Genomic DNA, 19753 nt, shown 5'->3' on the forward strand with positions numbered 1-19753 from the left:
GCCTTTAAGAGGCATTGCGTTTTGCTCCATCCTAGTAGAAGTCTAAGGGCAAGCATAACGGATCCGTCTGCCGGACAGTCCTCTTCCCAGCCTTGGCATGAGCGGGGAGAAGTCGCAGATTGCGGCACAATTAACCATTGAGCCGCAATCTGCACATTGAATACGCCTATTATAGGCGCATTTCAGCTTAATAAATGACCCCCATAGTCCTGTATTTCCATGAAGCTTTGAGAGCTGACAGCGGGGGAATGGGGGACAGTTGGAAAATAAAAAATAGTGATGTCGACTCCTAAGGCTACTTTCACACTAGCGGAACGGCCCTCCGGCAGGCTGTTCCGTCGGGTGAATAGAATGTTGGATCCGTCCTGCCGCTAGTGACCGTGTGCTCCCGGACTGCCGCTCTGTCCCCATTGACTATAATGGGGGCGGAACAGAGTTTCGGTGGAGGCACAGCAGCTCACGGCGAGAGGCTGCCGGAATAAATACATTTCGTAGTTTTATTACGGCAGCCTGTCGCCGTACGCTGCCGTGTCTCCGCCGTGCCTCCGCCCCCATTATAGTCAATGGGGATGGAGCGGCAGTCCGGGGGCCCACATTTCCTAGCGGCAGGACGGATCCGACAGGCTGTTCACCCGACGGAACAGCCTGCCGGAGGTCCGTGCCACTAGCGTGAAAGTAGCTTTATCTGCAGCACTACTCATGAAGTACTGCAGATAATGGTCTAAGATCCTGCTAAGGCCTCTTGCGCACAAACTTATTTTTTTCGTTCCACATACAGACCGTATACGAAATCATTTCATTGGATCCGCAAAAAAAAAACGGAAGGTACTCAGTATGCCTTCCATTTTTCCCTTCCATTCAAAGATAGAACATGTCCTATTATTGTCCGCAATACGGACAAGGATAGGACTGTTCTATCAGGGGTCAGCTGTTTCGTTCCGCAAAAAACTGAATGCACATGGACGTCATCCGTATTTTTTGTTGATCAATTTTTTTGACTTTTTTTGAATTTTGGTGCCTCACAACCTGTAATTAACATGGATTCTTTGAGGATTTGCATCATTTAATTTACAGAATATGCCCACAACTTTGAAGATGTTTTTTTTATTTTATTGTGAAGCAAACAACAAATAGGACAAAATAACATAAAAAGTCAATGTGCATAACTATTCACCCCCTAAAGTCAATACTTTGTAGAGCCATCTTTTGCGACAATCACAGCTCCAAGTCGCTTTGGATAAGTCTCTGTGAGCTTGCCACATTTTACCACTGGGATTTTTGCCCATTCCTCCTTGCAAAACTGCTCCAGCTCCTTCAAGTTGGATGGTTTTCGCTTGTGAACCGCAATCTTTAAGTCTGACCACAGATTTTCTATTGGATTGAGATCTGGGCTTTGACTAGGCCATTCCAACACATTTACATGTTTCACCTTGAACCAGTCAAGTGTTGCTTTAGCCGTGTGTTTGGGGTCATTGTTCTGCTGGAAGGTGAACCTCCGTCCTAGCCTCAAATCACGCACAGAGTGGTACTGGTTTTGCTGAAGAATATCCCTGGATTTCGCACCATCCATCTTTCCCTCAACTCTGACCAGTTTCCCAGTCCAATCCCCACAACATGATGCTGCCACCACCATGTTTCACTGTAGGGATGGTGTTCTTTGGGTGATGTGTTGGGTTTGCGTCAGACATAGCGCTTTCATTGATGGCTGAAAAGTTCCATTTTAGTCTCATCAGACCAGAAAACCTTCCTCCATACATTTTGGGAGTCTCCCACATGCCTTTTCGCAAACTCACAACGTGCCTTTTTGTTTTTAGCTGAAAGTAATGGCTTTCTTCTGGCCACTCTGCCATAAAGCCCAACTCTATGGAGCGTACGGCTTATTGTCGTCGATATTCCAGTCTCTGCTGTGGAACTCTGCAGCTCCTCCAGGGTTACCTTAGGTCTCTGTGCTGCCTCTCTGGTTAATGCCCTCCTTGTCCGGTCCATGAGGTTTGGTGGGTGGCCGTCTCTTGGCAGGTTTGCTGTTGTGCCATGTTCTTTCCACTTGGTTATAATAGATTTGATGGTGCTCCTGGGAATTATCAAAGATTTGTATATTTTTTTAAAACCTACCCTGACTTGTACTTCTCAACAACATTGTCCCTTACTTGTTTGGAGAGTTCCTTGGTCTTCATGGCAGTGTTTGGTTAGTGATGCCTCTTGCTTAGGTGTTGCAGCCTTTGGGGCCTTTCAAAAAAGGTGTATATATGTAATGACAGATTATGTGACACTTAGATTGCACACAGGTGGACATCATTTCTCTAATTATGTGACTTCTGCAGGTAATTAGTTGCACCAGAGCTTTTTATGGGTTTCCTAACAAAAGGGGTGAATACATACGCACGTACCAATTTTCTGTTTTCTATTTCTAAACAATAGTTTTATTTATATACTTTTCTTATTTAACTTCACCAACTTAGACTATTGTGTTCTGATCCACCACATAAAATTCAGATTAAAAAACACATTGAACTTAAGGCTGTAATGTAACAAAATACGAAAAAAAGTCAAGGGGGGGTGAATACTTTTGCAAGGCACTGTAACTGAAGGGCATACACACATGGCAGTGTACTTTAGGCCTCCTGCACATGAACGTGTGCTGCCTGTTGCCGTATTGCGGACCGCATTTGCGGATCCCCAATACACGGGCGCCGTTCCATGGGCATTCCGCATCACGGATACGGACCCATTCACTTGAATGGTGCAGAACGGAAGCACGGAACGGAACCCTACGGAAGCACTACAGAGTGCTTCAGTGGAGTTTCGTCCAGTACTTCCGTTCCGCAAAAAGATAGTCCTATCTTTTTGTGGAACGGCCGGATCGCGAACCCATTAAAGTGTTCGTGCATTGCGGGCCGGCAGGAGGCCTTAAGTGGATTTTCGTGCATTTGTTGCTGTGTTACTTGCAGATTTTGTCGAAGATTTTGGCATGAATTTTCCTCGGATCTCAGGATTGCAAGGGGTGAAATCTGCATTGAAAATCCAATCCTCTTAGCTCCTTAAATGTCCCTCTTTTTGATCTGAGGCACAGATTTGCATTATAACATTTACAGTATTAATTCAAATAGTGTTTGCCTGGTTCCTATCTGTATATTAGAGCCTGCCTTGTATATTATTTCATTATCTGATGCAATTTGGATTTTAGACATTTCTGTATTCAGAAAAATGTTTGAACTATTGTGTAAAAATACAATTGAAGTGAATAAATATGCAGGAAAAATGGATCTTTCACACAATGAACCCAACGTGTCCCTCGTTGACTGTCCAAAAAGTTGGGAGATATGCACTATGCAAAATACTTTTTCTGCTTAACTGACACATAATGTGCAGTTTTTACATGGCCCTTATCCACACAGAATGTAAAGCTCATTTTAGGGAGACATACAGCGAGTCCTCTAGAAAGATGCATGTACAAACAAAAAAACATAAAGAACAACGGCAGTAATGCACACACAAATGGCCTGAATGCAATGTAACCGAGACACGGCGCGTCATATTTTTCCATAAATAATACATACAGCTCTCTAGTATTCACTGTACTGCATGTGAAATATAACGAAAATCCAGATCCATCCAAAAATAGTGATAGAAGCTGGTACTTGTTACATGCTATGACTATGGCGTCTTGACTCCTTCACTGTGCTTCATGGAAGGAGGTGTGACATGCTGATGTAACCATGGCAATTAGCGCAGCAAATTCACTAAAATCTATCTCCCGGTCGTGGTTTGCGTCCAAGTCTCTGAAAATAACATCGAGTGTGTCTGTGTCTTGGACTTGCTGTGAAATAAAAGAGACAAGAAAGTTAGTTATGGAAACTTAAAGGGGTTGTCCAGGAGTTGTATATGGATGATCTATCTTCTGGATAGGTCATCAGTATGTGATCGGCGGGGGTCCACACCTGGGACCCCAGCTGATCAGCTGTTAGAGAAGGCACTGGCGCTAGCAGTAGCTCTGCGGTCTTCTCTCAGGCTGGGTTCAGACCTGAGCGTTTTACAGCGCGTTCCTACGCGCTGTTAAAAACGCTCAACAGGCAAGAACCAATGATTCCCTATGGGAATGGTTCTCGCCTGAGCGTTTTACAGCGCGTACGATCGCGCTGTAAAACGCCCGACGCCCCAAGAAGTACATGAGCTTCTTTGGGGCGTCTTATCGCGCGTTCCCGTACATAGACTTCAGCGGGAACGCGCGACAATGGGCGTTCGCTTGTCTCTGTATGCGTGATTGCAAACGCCCGTACAATCGCGCATACAGAGCGCTCCATCGCGAACGCTCAGGTCTTAACCCAGCGTCAGCAAACCGAGCACAGCGCTGTACAATGTATGGCACCTGTGCCTGGTATCGCAGCTCAAGCCCATTCACTTTAATGGGGCTGAGCTGTGCCTAGGCCATGTGACTGGTATAGGGAAAGCAGTGACAAGGCAGCGGCGCTTACAGGAGGCTTCTCAAACAGCTGATCGGCGGGAGTCTCGGGTGTCGGTCCCCCAACCATCAGATACAGATGACCTATCCACAGGCTAGATCAGGGTTCAGCAAACTTGGACACTCCAGCTGTTATGAAACTACGATTCCCAGCATGCTCCATTCATTTCTAGAGGAATTCTGAGAACAGTATGCATGCTGGGAGTTGTAGTTTCACTGGACTGTATTTTTCTGTTTTCACTAGTAATAGAATAAGCTACAGGTCCAGTGGCAATACCTTCTCTGAAGATACTCTTCTCTGGAAGTGAAGCGGCGCATGTGCAGTCGCTGCTCCTGAAGCCGAATATGAGCTTCAGCGCCTGCGTTGTTACTCAGAGCAGCGTCTCAGGGCCCAGACTGTAAGGCCCGGCTACATGTCCAGCCCTGTTAATCAACCATCACTTGTTCACCTGTAGGGACAGCCCCCCACAGATGAAGAATGAATGCTAATGAGATGAATCCATTTAAATCAATTCACTTATCCCTAATTTTTACATAAATATCCTGTATTATATCTATGATATACTTTTGTCAAGCAGGATGCTTAGTTTTTCAAAATGTTAGCTCCTTTTTACCTGATTATCTGAGGGAAATGTCTGTGGGGTCATTAGCTAGGATCCAGTGGTACTCCTGGCTGGATAGGATATCGTATCAAGGCACATTTGGACCAAATTAGTGATTTAGATAAATTGTTCCTACCCAGGAAGATTGGAGAACCACACAATAACCACCTGCGTGAAAATATTAATGTGGATTGGAGGTCGGCTGGTGCTCTTAGCATTCAGGGTGGTCAATGGACCAGGGCCTATTTCCCTTTGACTGACCTGCCAGTATTCCTGCAAGCAAATCGGGTAAGTCGTTTTCATCAATACCAAAATCCCAGCATTTGGTGTAATCACTCTCGTTAAATTTACCCACTTTGGTGAAGCATGAGATGTCCTTCAACCAACTAAAAATGTCATATTTTATGATCAGCTGTCAGATTTTATTTGCACTGAATCAATTTGATACAAATTGAAAATGCCCTAAAAAGCCATGTATGACACTCTGGGGTCTCCTAGGACTGAATCCAAAAACGTTCAAGCTATTTTAATGACAAGACAGCATTAGTAATGTCAAAGAGACATATATATCTCTGAGTAAACTAATGGTAGCCAATTTTTTATGCTTTTTAACCCCTTCCAGACCGTCCCACGTAAATTTACGATGGCGGTCGGCCATTGAAACATGGCCCCCGCTCACAAGCGGGCGCCATAGTCGCCAGGTGCCTGCTGTTTTATGTATTGGAGTGTATGATAAAGGCAATCTAATGATTGCTTGTTATAGGGGAACTATAAAAAAATAAAAATATAAAAAAAATTGAAATACCCAAAATTAAAATACATAAATAATAAAAAATGTGATATCATAAAAATGGCCATACTATCAAAATATAAAAATATTTAGCCCATATGGCAAACAGCAAAACAGAAAAAAATAAAATAAATTGGAGATTTGCAATTTTTGGGTCAGTTCACCTCCCACAAAAATTGATCAAAAAGTCACACACCCAAGAAGATCAATGAAAAGTACAGATCGCCCCAACAGAGCTCCATACAGATAAAAATAAAAAATAAAGTTATGAGGGTCAGAATATGGCAATGCAGAGAAAAAATTATTTTAATATTCAAGTTACATTTTTTTTTTCAGTATCAAAATGCAAGAAAAACTATACATACCTGGTATCGTTGTAATTGTACTGACTCAGAGAATAAAAATAACAGGTCAGTTTTACCGCATAGTAAACGGTGTAAAAAATAAATATACACATAGAACTGTGGCCGAATGCTGTTTTTTTAATAATTCCAGCCCATTTGGATTTTTTTTCCTGATTCCCACAACACTGTATGCAACCGTAAATGGTACCATTAGAAAGTGCATCTTGTATTGAAAAAATATGCCCTCATACGGCTATGTCAATGAAAAAAAAAAAAAGTTATGACCTGCCACAGAGTTCAGTCTAGGGACAGGAACTGATGATGCGCCTCGTTTATGATGAGTTGTGCATTGCAGGGGACAAATCTCCCTCCAGGTGTTACTGAAAGAAGCAAAGGCTTCTTAACAAGAAGCCCAAAAATGATCTCTTTTTGGGAGCTGATACCTGCTGGTGTTTATATATACACAGTAGTTTTGGAAAATACAGTGGCTTGCTTTTAACAAGCTGTCCAAAAATGATGCCTTTTTGGGGGCAGATGCCTGCTGGTGTTTCTACACACACAACAGTATCGGAAGAAGCAGAGACTTTCTGTTAACAAGCTGTCCAAAAATAATACCTTTATAGTGTTATAAAAAAATATATATATACAGTATCGACATGTGCAGTGTGCCTGATCATCCTGAAAGGTGAAGAAACAATGGTTTTGTGTGGTGCTATTGGCAATTAGATATATGCAAATCAATGACGTCACTCACATCAGTATCAGCAGGCACACTATCAGCACCAAGCCTAATTATTATTGTAGAGGATTTGTGATTGTGAATGATGTGATGAAGATCGGGGTGATTCACATTAATAAGAAATTGAATGGTATAAATGGCTGCCAGCCTGCCTGACTAACACACTGACACTGACTGGCTGAGCCTGTCTGACTCTTATCTCTCTCTCACATCTATTATAATATATTGTAGGAAGGAACAAAGGGCCGTCATTGATGGTCGGTACGTGTTACTGAGGTTCCTGGCCTGAAGTGTCAGTATTGCAGATTGCAGTCTGACACTTCAGCTGTTTAGTATGGCTGTAAAGCTGTACCTGGGACGGCTTTTACTGGGAGTAGCCAAAGTGCTGGGTGGGTGGCTTCTCCCCACGTTCCAGGCCGGGTCTTGGCAAGTTTAAAAGCAGTCAGCACTGTCAGGTGGTGTGGATTACCTCCCTCTGACAGTGGAGCTGTGAAGATCTCTGCGCTGAGGTCTGAAGACCGTGTGTCAGGCGAGCAGGCCGCCTTACAGCCTGCAAGTGGGCTTTCTGAGTAATCAATAACTGACACCTACACTACGTGCAGAATTATTAGGCAAATGAGTATTTTGACCACATCATCCTCTTTATGCATGTTGTCTTACTCCAAGCTGTATAGGCTCGAAAGCCTACTACCAATTAAGCATTATAGGTGATGTGCATCTCTGTAATGAGAAGGGGTGTGGTCTAATGACATCAACACCCTATATCAGGTGTGCATAATTATTAGGCAACTTCCTTTCCTTTGGCAAAATGGGTCAAAAGAAGGACTTGACAGGCTCAGAAAAGTCAAAAATAGTGAGATATCTTGCAGAGGGATGCAGCACTCTTAAAATTGCAAAGCTTCTGAAGCGTGATCATCGAACAATCAAGCGTTTCATTCAAAATAGTCAACAGGGTCGCAAGAAGCGTGTGGAAAAACCAAGGCGCAAAATAACTGCCCATGAACTGAGAAAAGTCAAGCGTGCAGCTGCCAAGATGCCACTTGCCACCAGTTTGGCCATATTTCAGAGCTGCAACATCACTGGAGTGCCCAAAAGCACAAGGTGTGCAATACTCAGAGACATGGCCAAGGTAAGAAAGGCTGAAACACGACCACCACTGAACAAGACACACAAGCTGAAACGTCAAGACTGGGCCAAGAAATATCTCAAGACTGATTTTTCTAAGGTTTTATGGACTGATGAAATGAGAGTGAGTCTTGATGGGCCAGATGGCTGGATTGGTAAAGGGCAGAGAGCTCCAGTCCGACTCAGACGCCAGCAAGGTGGAGGTGGAGTACTGGTTTGGGCTGGTATCATCAAAGATGAGCTTGTGGGGCCTTTTTGGGTTGAGGATGGAGTCAAGCTCAACTCCCAGTCCTACTGCCAGTTTCTGGAAGACACCTTCTTCAAGCAGTGATACAGGAAGAAGTCTGCAAGGTAAGAAAAACATGATTTTCATGCAGGACAATGCTCCATCACACGTGTCCAAGTACTCCACAATGTGGCTGGCAAGAAAGGGTATAAAAGAAGAAAATCTAATGACATGGCCTCCTTGTTCACCTGATCTGAACCCCATTGAGAACCTGTGGTCCATCATCAAATGTGAGATTTACAAGGAGGGAAAACAGTACACCTCTCTGAACAGTGTCTGGGAGGCTGTGGTTGCTGCTGCACGCAATGTTGATGGTGAACAGATCAAAACAGAATCCATGGATGGCAGGCTTTTGAGTGTCCTTGCAAAGAAAGGTGGCTATATTGGTCACTGATTTGTTTTTGTTTTGTTTTTGAATGTCAGAAATGTATATTTGTGAATGTTGAGATGTTATATTGGTTTCACTGGTAAAAAAAAAAAATTTGAAATGGGTATATATTTGTTTTTTGTTAAGTGGCCTAATAATTATGCACAGTAATAGTCACCTGCACACACAGATATCCCCCTAAAATAGCTAAAACTAAAAACAAACTAAAAACTACTTCCAAAAATATTCAGCTTTGATATTAATGAGTTTTTTGGGTTCATTGAGAACATGGTTGTTGTTCAATAATAAAATGAATCCTCAAAAATACAACTTGCCTAATAATTCTGCACTCCCTGTATAGTCTCTCATGAGTGACTGAGGCGGCCTGTAAGGCATCACGGGCAAGCCCGCTGCCTAGGGTCAAGTGATCCTTTTTCATCTTCTCCGTCTTCTGATCTGTGAAATGGTGGCCAAAAGTTTCAGATTCGCTGAAAACCGAAGCTTTGTGAAATTCATAACAAATTGATTTGAGTAGAATAGATTAGCTCATCTCTAGTCAATACTCTGCTGGACATTGTGAATTGGGCAGGTGGGAAACAGCTTGGTGAGAAGAATCTGCTGTCATTATGAGGGGGTATGTCAGCATGAGGGTATGCCTAATCCTATGTAGGATTATTTACTGGTCTGCCTCTCCCTGAGAAGGTATTGTGTACTGGGAAGACTTTATTGTAAAAAACTATCAGACATATAGGCAGAGTTAGTAACCCTATTCTGTCTCTACTACAGTACATCTTGAAGAAGCCTTCACTGACCATTCTGTATTTAAAGGGGTATTCCCATCACATACAATGGGGGCATATCGCTAGGCTATGCCGCCATTGTCTGACAAGGAGAACGGAGCACCACCAAGCACTGCTCTCCGCTTCTCTCATACAAGTGCAATGTGAGCGCACTGCACACGCGCGGCCCCTGCTCCCATTCATTTCTATGGGGCAGACGGAAATAGCCAAGCCAACGCTCTGCTGTTTTCCACGACCCCATTGAAATGAATGGAGGGCGGCTGCCCATGCACAGTGCGCCTTCCATTAATTTTCTCATTGGGACCCGCACCTATGAAACAATGGGGGCATACCCTAGCAATATCTGACAAACACAAAATATAGATCTACAAACCAAATATAGTACAAAAGTATATTATATTGCAAATGTTATGCTATTAACTTAGAGATGCTTAGCACATAAATTTTGTACAAAATCATTTGAGCCCGTCTGCCGAACGCCAAGGCGATGTAATATACTTTTGTCCTCTATTTGGTTTGTAGAGTGCTGTTGCACTATGTGTTTGTCAGATATATATTTGCAGCCACAGCAACGTGCACCTACGCGCTGGGATGTGCTGACCCCCCTCCCTTTTGTTTGTAATACCCTAGCGATATGCCCCCATTGTATGTGAAGGGGTAGAAGTCTGACAAAGGTGAATTTGGTCTTGTTAGGTCTTAGCCTTTATTTTCTTATAAATCTGATCTAGATAGAAACCGCAGCGTTTCCAGCCTACAGTCCATTTTTGTCACACATGCTTGAAAAGGGCAGTGTTATGTCGAAACTTTGCATCACTAGATATGTGATCCAATAAAATCCCTTCATTTCTGGCAATTGACCCTTTGTGTTGCCTCCTTCTTCGGTGTGATTCTCTAAAAAGAAGTGAGCTTTGTTAATTTTTGACCGATAGTCAGATAAAAGAATTTTCCCTTTGGAGAAAGAATTTTTGTGGATGAAAAACTTTAAAAATAGATTTAAAAAGCTTAAAAACTAGAGTTCAGAGAAGAAAATACTTTGCCTATTCACTCAACGCGATTCATCTGTAATTACCTGAAAATTCTAGCCTCTCTACGCGGTTCATGTCATTGATTGCCATCACTATACATTGTATTAATTGACGTCTCAAGGCATTTCACGTCCAGTATCCCCTCCAGGGTTGGAGCTAGGTTCTAGCCCATAAATGCTTGCCATCCTAGCCGCCATATGCTGCTCTTATTGTGGCCGCCTAAAGCTTATGACCGGTCAGATCAATCATTCATGTCCCGTGAGTTGCCCGCAGGGGATACTGCAGGTGAAATGCAGCAAGACACCAATTAGTAACATGCATAAAGATGGCAATTAATTACATGAACAGAGTAGAGGATGAAGTAGTTAGTTTATTACAGCATTTCTCCTTTGTTGTGAGATCTTATATAGCACTGCTAACGTTTTAATGTGGCATAGGTTGCCTGCATAATGGATCAGTTCACACAGTAGCCAGTGTAATGTTTCCAGAGTGGTGGATAACTTTAGCTTGTAGATTGTAAGCCCTCACGGGCAGGGCCCTCTCTCCTTCTGTACCAGTCTGTAAGGCTACTTTCACACTAGCGTTTTTTGCGGATCCGTCATGGATCTGCAAAAACGCTTCCGTTACAATAATACAACTGCATGCATCCGTCATGAACGGATCCGGTATTATTATGTCTTCTAGAGCCATGACGGATCCGTCTTGAACACGATTGAAAGTCAACGGGGGACGGATCCGTTTTCTATTGTGCCAGATTGTGTCAGATTGTGTTTGGTTCCGCTTCGTCAGGCATACAGCAAAACGCTTAAAGCAGCGTTTTGGTGTCTGCCTCCAGACCGGATCGGAGGCAAACTGATGCATTCTGAGTGGATCATTTTCTATTCAGAATGCATTAGGGCAAAACCGATCCGTTTTGGACCGCTTGTGAGAGCCCTGAACGGATCTCAGAAACTGAAAGCCAAAACGCCAGTGTGAAAGTAGCCTAACACGTCTTGTTTATGCTTAGTGCAATTGTCTGTGTTATGTATGTATAAATGGTGCCTTAATAATAAATAATAATAATATATAATGTTTGAATCAGTGCCTTCAAGTGAGAACTACCTCTCTATTATCTACTTATGCTCTATGCCTTTAAACCTGGTTGGATGCACTCTGTTGCTGACCTCCAAAATACAGCAATGGCCGGACTGAGGGGGGGGCGGAGCCCCTTTAGGGGAGGCCCCCATGATGGGGGTTTGGGTTAGTGAGCCGGGGTTTAGCAAGCTGGGGTGGAGGGAGAGGGGGGGCTATAGGGAGGGAGAAGGGTCAGGATAGGTCAGTTTGAGTAAGGGGGGTGAAGTTAATGTCACGACCATGGTCATGGTCGTGACTCCTGTAACCGCAAGCAGTTGCCTGCGGTCTTGGTTTTGTTGTCAATCACAGGTGAGGGCTGTAGTATGTTGCCTCACCTGTGGTTGCCGCTGGCAACATTGTTTATGTGGCAGCAAAGCAGCCTGAGCTGTGCTAGGCAGCTTGCTGCAATGTGCATGCGGTTGCACCTGGCAACCTCTCTTTATAGGTGTGCCTTTTATCCTTTGGTGTGCACGGGGTTTATATGTGTGTGTGTGCACTGTGTTGTTCCTTTCACTTGCGGTTGTTTGTCTCTGTACATGTGATGGCAGTGTCTTGGCCCTCTGTTTTCAGGACTTGGTTGCCACGCATGTCGTTGCCAGTGGTAACAGCTGCACTGTGATACTTGTGTGTTCACTTCCCCTTTAAGTGACACTTACCTGGTTTGGTGATGGAAAGGTTAAACTCTTTTCCTAGTGTGTGTGTGTGGGTGTGGCCGCTTGGGTTATTTAGCTTCCTGCTGGATGGCAGAAGCTTGAGGGGTACTCCAGGCATGTTGCTGGAGTCGTCCGCCTGGTATCCTGTTACCATCCTTCCAGTAAAGGCCACCATTCCGGTCACAAAATCCAAATCCCTGATGTTTAGTTGATGTCCTATGCCTTTGGTTTTTATTGCAGCTATGGATGTCCTGGTTCCTGTGTGTTCTTATGTGTGTGCTGTTTGTCTAATGTTTATGTGGACAGCATTTTCTGAGCACGGGTTCCAGTCAGCAAGGCTGTGGTAGGTTAGTGTGGAACTGTTTGGTTCACCTGTCATATTCATAGATCTGTTCATGTTCCCCTTCTTTCATGCTGCTTGGCCAGTGAGACTCCTGTTCCTCCGTGTCTAGGAGGAGTAGGTCGTCTTACCCTGCTCCTTAGTTCAGGGCCATCCTGAGGGCTTGTAGGGACTATTAGGTTCCAGAGTATGAGCCCTCCTACCATCAGGGTCGGCTCATACGGACAGGAGACAGGGTCAGTGTTAGGGACGCAATAGGAGGTGACCTGCTCCCTAATTCTGTTGCCCTGACCGAGTAGCGACCGGCCATCTTTGAGCATCGCACGGCTGAGGGTTTCCCCCATCCTCAGTCGTGACAGTTAAGGGGTTAAATAGGCAGGGAGGAAGAAGCCAGGGCGCCATTTTAGATAGAAGAAAAGCTCCCACCCACCCTTCCCTTTTTGTTTTGTGGTTGGGGGAGGGGTTCAGTGGGGAGTGATCATGTCACGGCGGCTTGTGGCGGTGGGGTGGGGGACCTTGGAGTTGGTCACGGTGGAATCTGAGGACAATTGGGGGGCCCCACGGTTGGGGCTGGACTCCCAGGTGTACCGAGCGGTTGTGGTGAATCGAGGGGGGTCATTCGTTGTTGCCTTTGAGCTGGGTGTTACGGCTGGAGGTAAGAATGGCTCACCCTGGTTTGGCAGCTCGATGTTTTGGGGCTTCAAGGACCTCCCCCCATTGGGGATTACCAGTGTTATGTTGTGGTTATTTTATAATTGTTATTTAATAAACGGCTGCTGTGGCCATTACATTTCCAATTGGTGGTCCGAGTCTTTTTTGGTATTGGGGAATGGTGGCGAGGAGGTGTAATGGTGGGGAATGGGAATTCGAAGGAGGGTATTAAGGTAAGTGGAGAAAGCGAACGAGGCATAGCCAATACCCCCGCATGTATAATAGAAATTTTGGTCTTATCTTAAATTGCATTGAACAGGCCAACAGGAAGAAGCACTTGATAACCCCAAGAGGGTAGGCAGTATGCCTTTCCCTCTCTAAAGCTCCATTCACACGTCCGCAACATGTTTTGCGGATCCACGGATCTGCAAAACACGGACAGCGGCAATGTGTGTTCCGCATTTTGCGGACCGCACATTGCCAGAACTATAGAATATGCCTATTCTTGTCCGCAATTGCGGACAAGAATAGGACATGTTCTATTTTTTGGGGTAATGGAATTGCGGACCCGGAAGTGCGGGTCCGCAATTCCGTGTCTGGGCAGCACATCGTGCTGCCCCATAGGAATGAATGGGTCCGCAATTCCGTTCCGCAAGAAATTGCGGACGTGTGAATGGACCCTAAAAGGTTTTCCACTGCTTTTATAATGTGTTCTAGGGATCAGAGGAGGTTGATATTAGTAAATGTCATTTATGGAAACCCCCTTTAAAGGGGACGTTTCACCTATAATTTTTTCTGCCCGTGAAAGAGACGTTGTCTAGTTTCCCATATTGATGACCTGTCCTCCGATAGGCGACTTCCAGCACCTCTGCCGATCAGCTGTTTGAAGTGACTGTTGGACAAGTCTACAAAGTGATTGCTTACCTTCACAAATGTTGACATCTGGTTGTTGATCAGTTCTTTCAGATTTTTCCTCCTCAGCTTGCAGTGTTCATTAGAATAAGAATGGAAGATCCGTATGATATTTACCATGGAGCTTTCCAGCTCTGTCAGCGCTTGTCTACAAGGTAGAGAGATAATCATATAAAATGCAGATAACACGTGTGACATTATCAGGACTGCAATCTTGCAGACACTTTGTGCAAACAGAAATCGGTTATTTTCTCACATAGAGGAACAATACTTTTCATGGTTACTGTCACTTGTAGTGGCACATACGCATGATGGTCACAGTCTCTAGAAGAGGCACACAGTTCCTCTCACAGTTGGTGGGCATCGACCCTTTAACAATTGAACAGTTGCAGCCCATTACAGTCTTCTGGTGAGGTCTATTGGTCAGATTGCACCCAAGGTGGCTGACCGTTATTGCCGAAATGCTCCGCCTTACATTTTTCATACGGCTGCATGCCCTGCTTGACATTTTTCACAGCCAATTGTATACAATGCTCCAGCATCTCCATGGGTGTCTGTAAATGCTACTTTACTACTTGCTTCCAGAATCACCATGACCAACTTCATGTATGTAGAATGCATGCCAATAACACTTGAGGCTTTTCCACGGTGGTCCCTAGCACAGTTCAAGTCCACAGGTCACACAGTCCAAACAGGATTACTGCCTCTTGCAGAGAGACACTTTGACTCTTGAACCTTTCTCTACTTGCCGGAGGAGAGTAATTACTGACACTGACTCTTTCCCAATCTTGGGTTTTTACTAAGGCCTCTTTCACACGAGCGATATGGCTTATGTCCAGGGGTGGACTGGGAACTTAAAGTGGCCCTGGAAAAAATACTAAACGTGGCCCCGTTTTGCAGTTGGGTCCAAATTGATGGAAGACAGGGCCAGCAATACCATATTCAGCGCGTGAAGAAAAACTGTAGAATTACAATCTACCATCAGTAAAGAACACACTGCATTCGGATGCCTTCCGTTTTTCGTGCAAGCGCCATTCACTTCTATGGAGCCAGAGCTGACTGAAAAACTGCACACTATAGAAGATGCTGTGATTTCTTTTTCCTGAATGCAAAGATGATGCGTAAAAAACAGCGCGCATGTACACAGACCCATTGCAGCTTCGGGTTTACCAGTGCTAGCACAATACTCAACTTGTTGGGGCTTATAGGGGTTATCCATTTTCTTATATTGATGACCTATCCTCAGGATAGGTCATTATTATCAGATTAGTGGAGGTCTGACTCACCGCACTCCCGCCAATCAGCAGTTTACAGCTGTTGTAGTTACACTGCTCCACTGCTGCAGTGTTGACAGCAGATATACAGTAAAGAGAAGGAGTGCCGCAGTCTCTTCAAACAGCTGATCGGCATAAGTGCCGGGAGTCGGACCCCCACCATTCTGACATAGATCAGTATGAGAAAACCAGACAACCCCTTTTAACGACGATCCAGATAATATGCAGCCACCCCCTCCTTTGCAACCATCTCTCAGACTCGCCAGTGTTTGCGACTATCCCACAATCTCCAAATGGCAGCTCTGATGGCTACCAGCTCTATGACTTGACTCACACTCAAGTGTATACCATCCTCACACAGCAGTTCCATAGACCCCACTCCTCCTTAGGCTTAAAGACTATGTACACGCTTGGTGAGAATGTTTTGTTGTTATTGCATTGTACTCATTTTGAGCTAAAAATCTTTTTTTCAATTGGTCTTTATTAAAAATATTGAGCAGTTTGCCTGCACAGCTCCGAGTATATCTAGTAGCTGGTTCTGAATTTGCTCTCTGCTCCGTCAGGCAGGGAGCTGATGGGCTCCTTATCTCTTACCTTATAAACACTCATTATAGCTCAATTCTTATCTTACTGATAATAATGTGGCTTAAATAAGTGTTTATGACCTTTTTGTCATTTACAGATGAGGGTTATTAGATGACCGGAACAAAGTGAAAGCACCAGTCACACAGATAGAAAAACAGAACAGCTTCAATATTTTTAATAAAGATCAATTGAAAAAATGATTCTGCAATTATGCAATCATAAACAATTGCCCTCAAAGGTGTACATAGCCTTTAAAGTCACTCCTTTGGCCTATTTCTTAGACCCCACCAGTGTGTTCTTTAGTGGCTATCTAGTCCTCCACCTGTCACTAAGGTGCCAGTTACGCACAGTCACCATAGACGCCAAACACATGTTTATAGTAATGCAATGTCCACTGTCAAGTCTACACAGGGCCCTAAATAATGGCCCCTGCTGACTGACACGATCCTCCTCATGCGGTATGGCACCAAGGGACACCACTCTCGGAGTCATCAACCAACATAGAAATGGGGTGATCTTGAATCAGTGGCTCACCAACTCCTACTGCAACATGCCAGAGGCGCCTTTTTGGTTACATGGCAGTAACAATGCAATACGTTAACCACCTAAACATGTCACAATGCAGACAACAAACTTACTTTTGCAAGGGGTCTAGTATGTTACTTGCAGGTTAACCACCTCATATGCCCGCTACAAGTGAAAGAAAAGCTATTTTAATCTGCAAGAAGCTAATTTAAATCTGTGAATAACTAGGACTGGGCACAATGGCTATATGTGATTTCAGACCAAGCTTAGCAATACTGAGGTCATTTACCATAGTAGCTGGCGTGAGAGTAAAATATATAAAAATCATACTATCCTAAAATCCTATGTACTTACATTACTATTTACCTATCTCCCTTTTGTGCTTTCCTTTCTGTTAGTAGATGTCATTTTAGATTTATGTATTTGTGCCAATTTATGTTCTGCATCAGTCATCTGCCCCCAAGACCAAATAAATGTAAACAGCTGAGGTTCTCCGGAGCCCAAGGCTGCTGCCACACGTTCAGGCGTTTACATTATAACAGGAGAGAAAGCATTAAGGGCAGATACAACTTCTCCACTTTTTTCAATCCACTTCTGGCTTCAAAAACTGCATAAAAAACCCCTGAACGTTTGGCAGCACCCTAACGCCAGGACATCCTTACTATAAACCGATGGAGGCTCAGAGCTGAACTGCCTATTCTAGATGATCCACAGCTTCACCAGATCTCCTTCCACTAGTGACCGTCTAGCTGTACGTCCGTCTATAGGACAGTGGTCATGCTGATTATCAGTATTTACGTGCATAACCTGTATATGTGGAAATAAATCGAAAAATGACACCGGCTTTAGCTTATTGTCTCTGACATCTGTCAAGATCCAAAGATCCATAATTCAGTGATCAGCGTTAGAGAAGGCATGGATTATGAAACAAGCAGCTAGAACATCTAACACTGGCTGCTGTTTCTTAAAGGGGGTAACAAACATAATTTATGCATTTGAAAGATTCAATTATTAATCATTGTAATAATTACCCATCTGGTAAACTTGGAAAACTTGAAGGGCAGGTGCTTTCTGGCTTCAGTGAATCCATCCTTGGAGCTGGTCTGTGGACCCTTCGCCGTGCTCACCACACCTTGCACTGAGCAGAACGCCCACCCCGAACTGTTCATTATACGCTCTTTGCCTGATCAATAACCACTTAACTGTAATTCCTTCCTGTCAATAAACAGGCGCAGGACCTCAGAGTGCATAATGGAAGGCTAATTTGTATTTTTCTATATGGGAGAGGCTTAGCATTAAGACTTTGTACACACCGAGCCGGGTGCTTGGTACTTTCCCACAGCTGTATCATATAAATCATAGCAATTACGGTATGTTAATAGTGATATGCCATAAGTGGGTCAGATGGGAATCCAAACATTGGCAGAAGCTGGAACTGGCCGATACATCATTACAAGGTCTTTTTTCTTTAAATACAAGGTTTTCTCTAATTCACTTTTCAGTTCTGCTCTAAGAAAGTGCATCAGCGAATTGTTCATAAGATTCAAGGTTCCATAATAAGTGGTTTAAATTACCAGCTTGAGCCAGGAAGTTTCATGGCACAAGCTAGGCCATCACGACTACACGCCTTGGCTCCTCCTGAGCATGCTCTTTATCTAGAGCTCCATTCTGGAGGAACACTATAAAGCCAGAAATATCTGCATATTGTATAGTTAGTGTGAGTGTGGGTGGCTGGATGGGTGCAGTAGTTGTACTCACGGTTCTGAAGCTCCCTGGGCCGACACCGCTTCTTCCCTTCATGACAGATTCTGGTTCTTGGGATCCTCCTACCTGATGGAGGCCGATGTGCCCATTATGTTGCTGGTTTTACAGTGTGAGGCAGTTATGGCTGTCAGAAATGGCAATGCAAAGAAATTTTCGATTTTTTATTCCAAAGGGTTTTATTTTTTGTAAATGTAATAAAATAAAAACTATACAAATTTGGTATTGTCGCAATCGTATTGACCAGTGATCAAAACCCAAAAGACCTTGTAGGGATTGTTTTTTTTTTTTGTTTGTTTTTTCCCCACAAATACTTTTTTCTCCATTTTCTAGTACAAGACATGGTGAATTAAATGGTGCCATTATAAAATGCAAAAAATAAGCCCTCATATGGTAATGTGAAAATTAAAAAAGTTATAGCTATTGGAATGTGGGGAGGTAAAATAAAAAAATGAGAATAGGCCCAGTCCTTAAGGGGTTAAAGGGGTATGCTAACTTTTTTCCTATCGCCTATCCTCTGAGTAGCTCATCAATATCAGATTGTGGGGATCCAACAGCCTGCACCGCCACTGATCAGCTGTTTCGCAGCCACTGGGAAACTAAACAGTAGACCGAGCTGGAAGCAAAAGGCTCCGTCCATTGAGTAGCGGCCGTTCCAGCATACTGCAGCTCAGCTCCCATTCAAGTGACCCTCCTCAACTGGTGATTGACCCTCCTCAACTGGTGATTGACCCTCTTCAACCGGTGATTGGATGAGCCACTTTCTGCCGTGTTAGGACAGGAGCAGGAAATGGAGAACAGCGAGATCCTATCCACCAGTAGAACGGTAGCAGAGGGGGATAGCCCATGGCCAAACTTTTTATTCTAATGGAATAGCCCCTTTAACATACCAGAATCAATGCTTCGCAGGATGTTAATAAAAAGAAGGTTGTTCCCTCTCTGACGTTACTGTGAACCTGCCAGTTACAGCATATTCTATACTGCAGGGATCAGCAACCTCCGGCACTCTAGCTGCTGTGAAACTACAACTCCCAGCATGCAAACATGCTCGGTTGTTCTAACTCCTCCAAAAGTGAATTAAGCATTCTGGGAGTAGTAGTTCCTGAACAGCTGGAGTTCCGGAGGTTGCTGATCCCCGCTATACTGTATATGTGCTAACAGGTGGCTGTACATATTATTATGCCTATCCACAGATGTAACATCTTAAACAGTTTTTATGGATAAAAAAAAGTATCTCATGGTTCAGCCTGGCATTACTGAAGACCTATCCTCAGGATCAGCCGGTGCAGAAAACTAAACAGTTAACATGGCCAGAAGAAGACTCCCCCATTGTGCAGTGCTTATGTTGGCAGACTGCATTCACTGGACGGACCTATTTATAAAGTAAGTGCACCAGAGATTT

At 44.0% G+C, this 19753-nt stretch overlaps 1 protein-coding gene across 1 annotated transcript; it reads right to left on the reverse strand.

Moving 5' to 3' along the window:
• Positions 1–3259: 3259 nt before the first annotated feature.
• LOC122931456 (protein S100-B-like) lies at positions 3260–17680 on the reverse strand. The gene is made up of 3 exons (XM_044285526.1): positions 17622–17680; positions 14219–14354; positions 3260–3817 (listed from the first exon to the last, which is right to left on the reverse strand). Exons 1-3 carry the CDS (start codon positions 17678–17680, stop codon positions 3674–3676), a joined length of 339 nt encoding a protein of 112 aa, XP_044141461.1. The 3' UTR covers positions 3260–3673.
• Positions 17681–19753: the final 2073 nt, after the last annotated feature.

Source organism: Bufo gargarizans, chromosome 3 (assembly GCF_014858855.1).
Source record: "Bufo gargarizans isolate SCDJY-AF-19 chromosome 3, ASM1485885v1, whole genome shotgun sequence".
Lineage (NCBI taxonomy): Eukaryota > Metazoa > Chordata > Amphibia > Anura > Bufonidae > Bufo > Bufo gargarizans.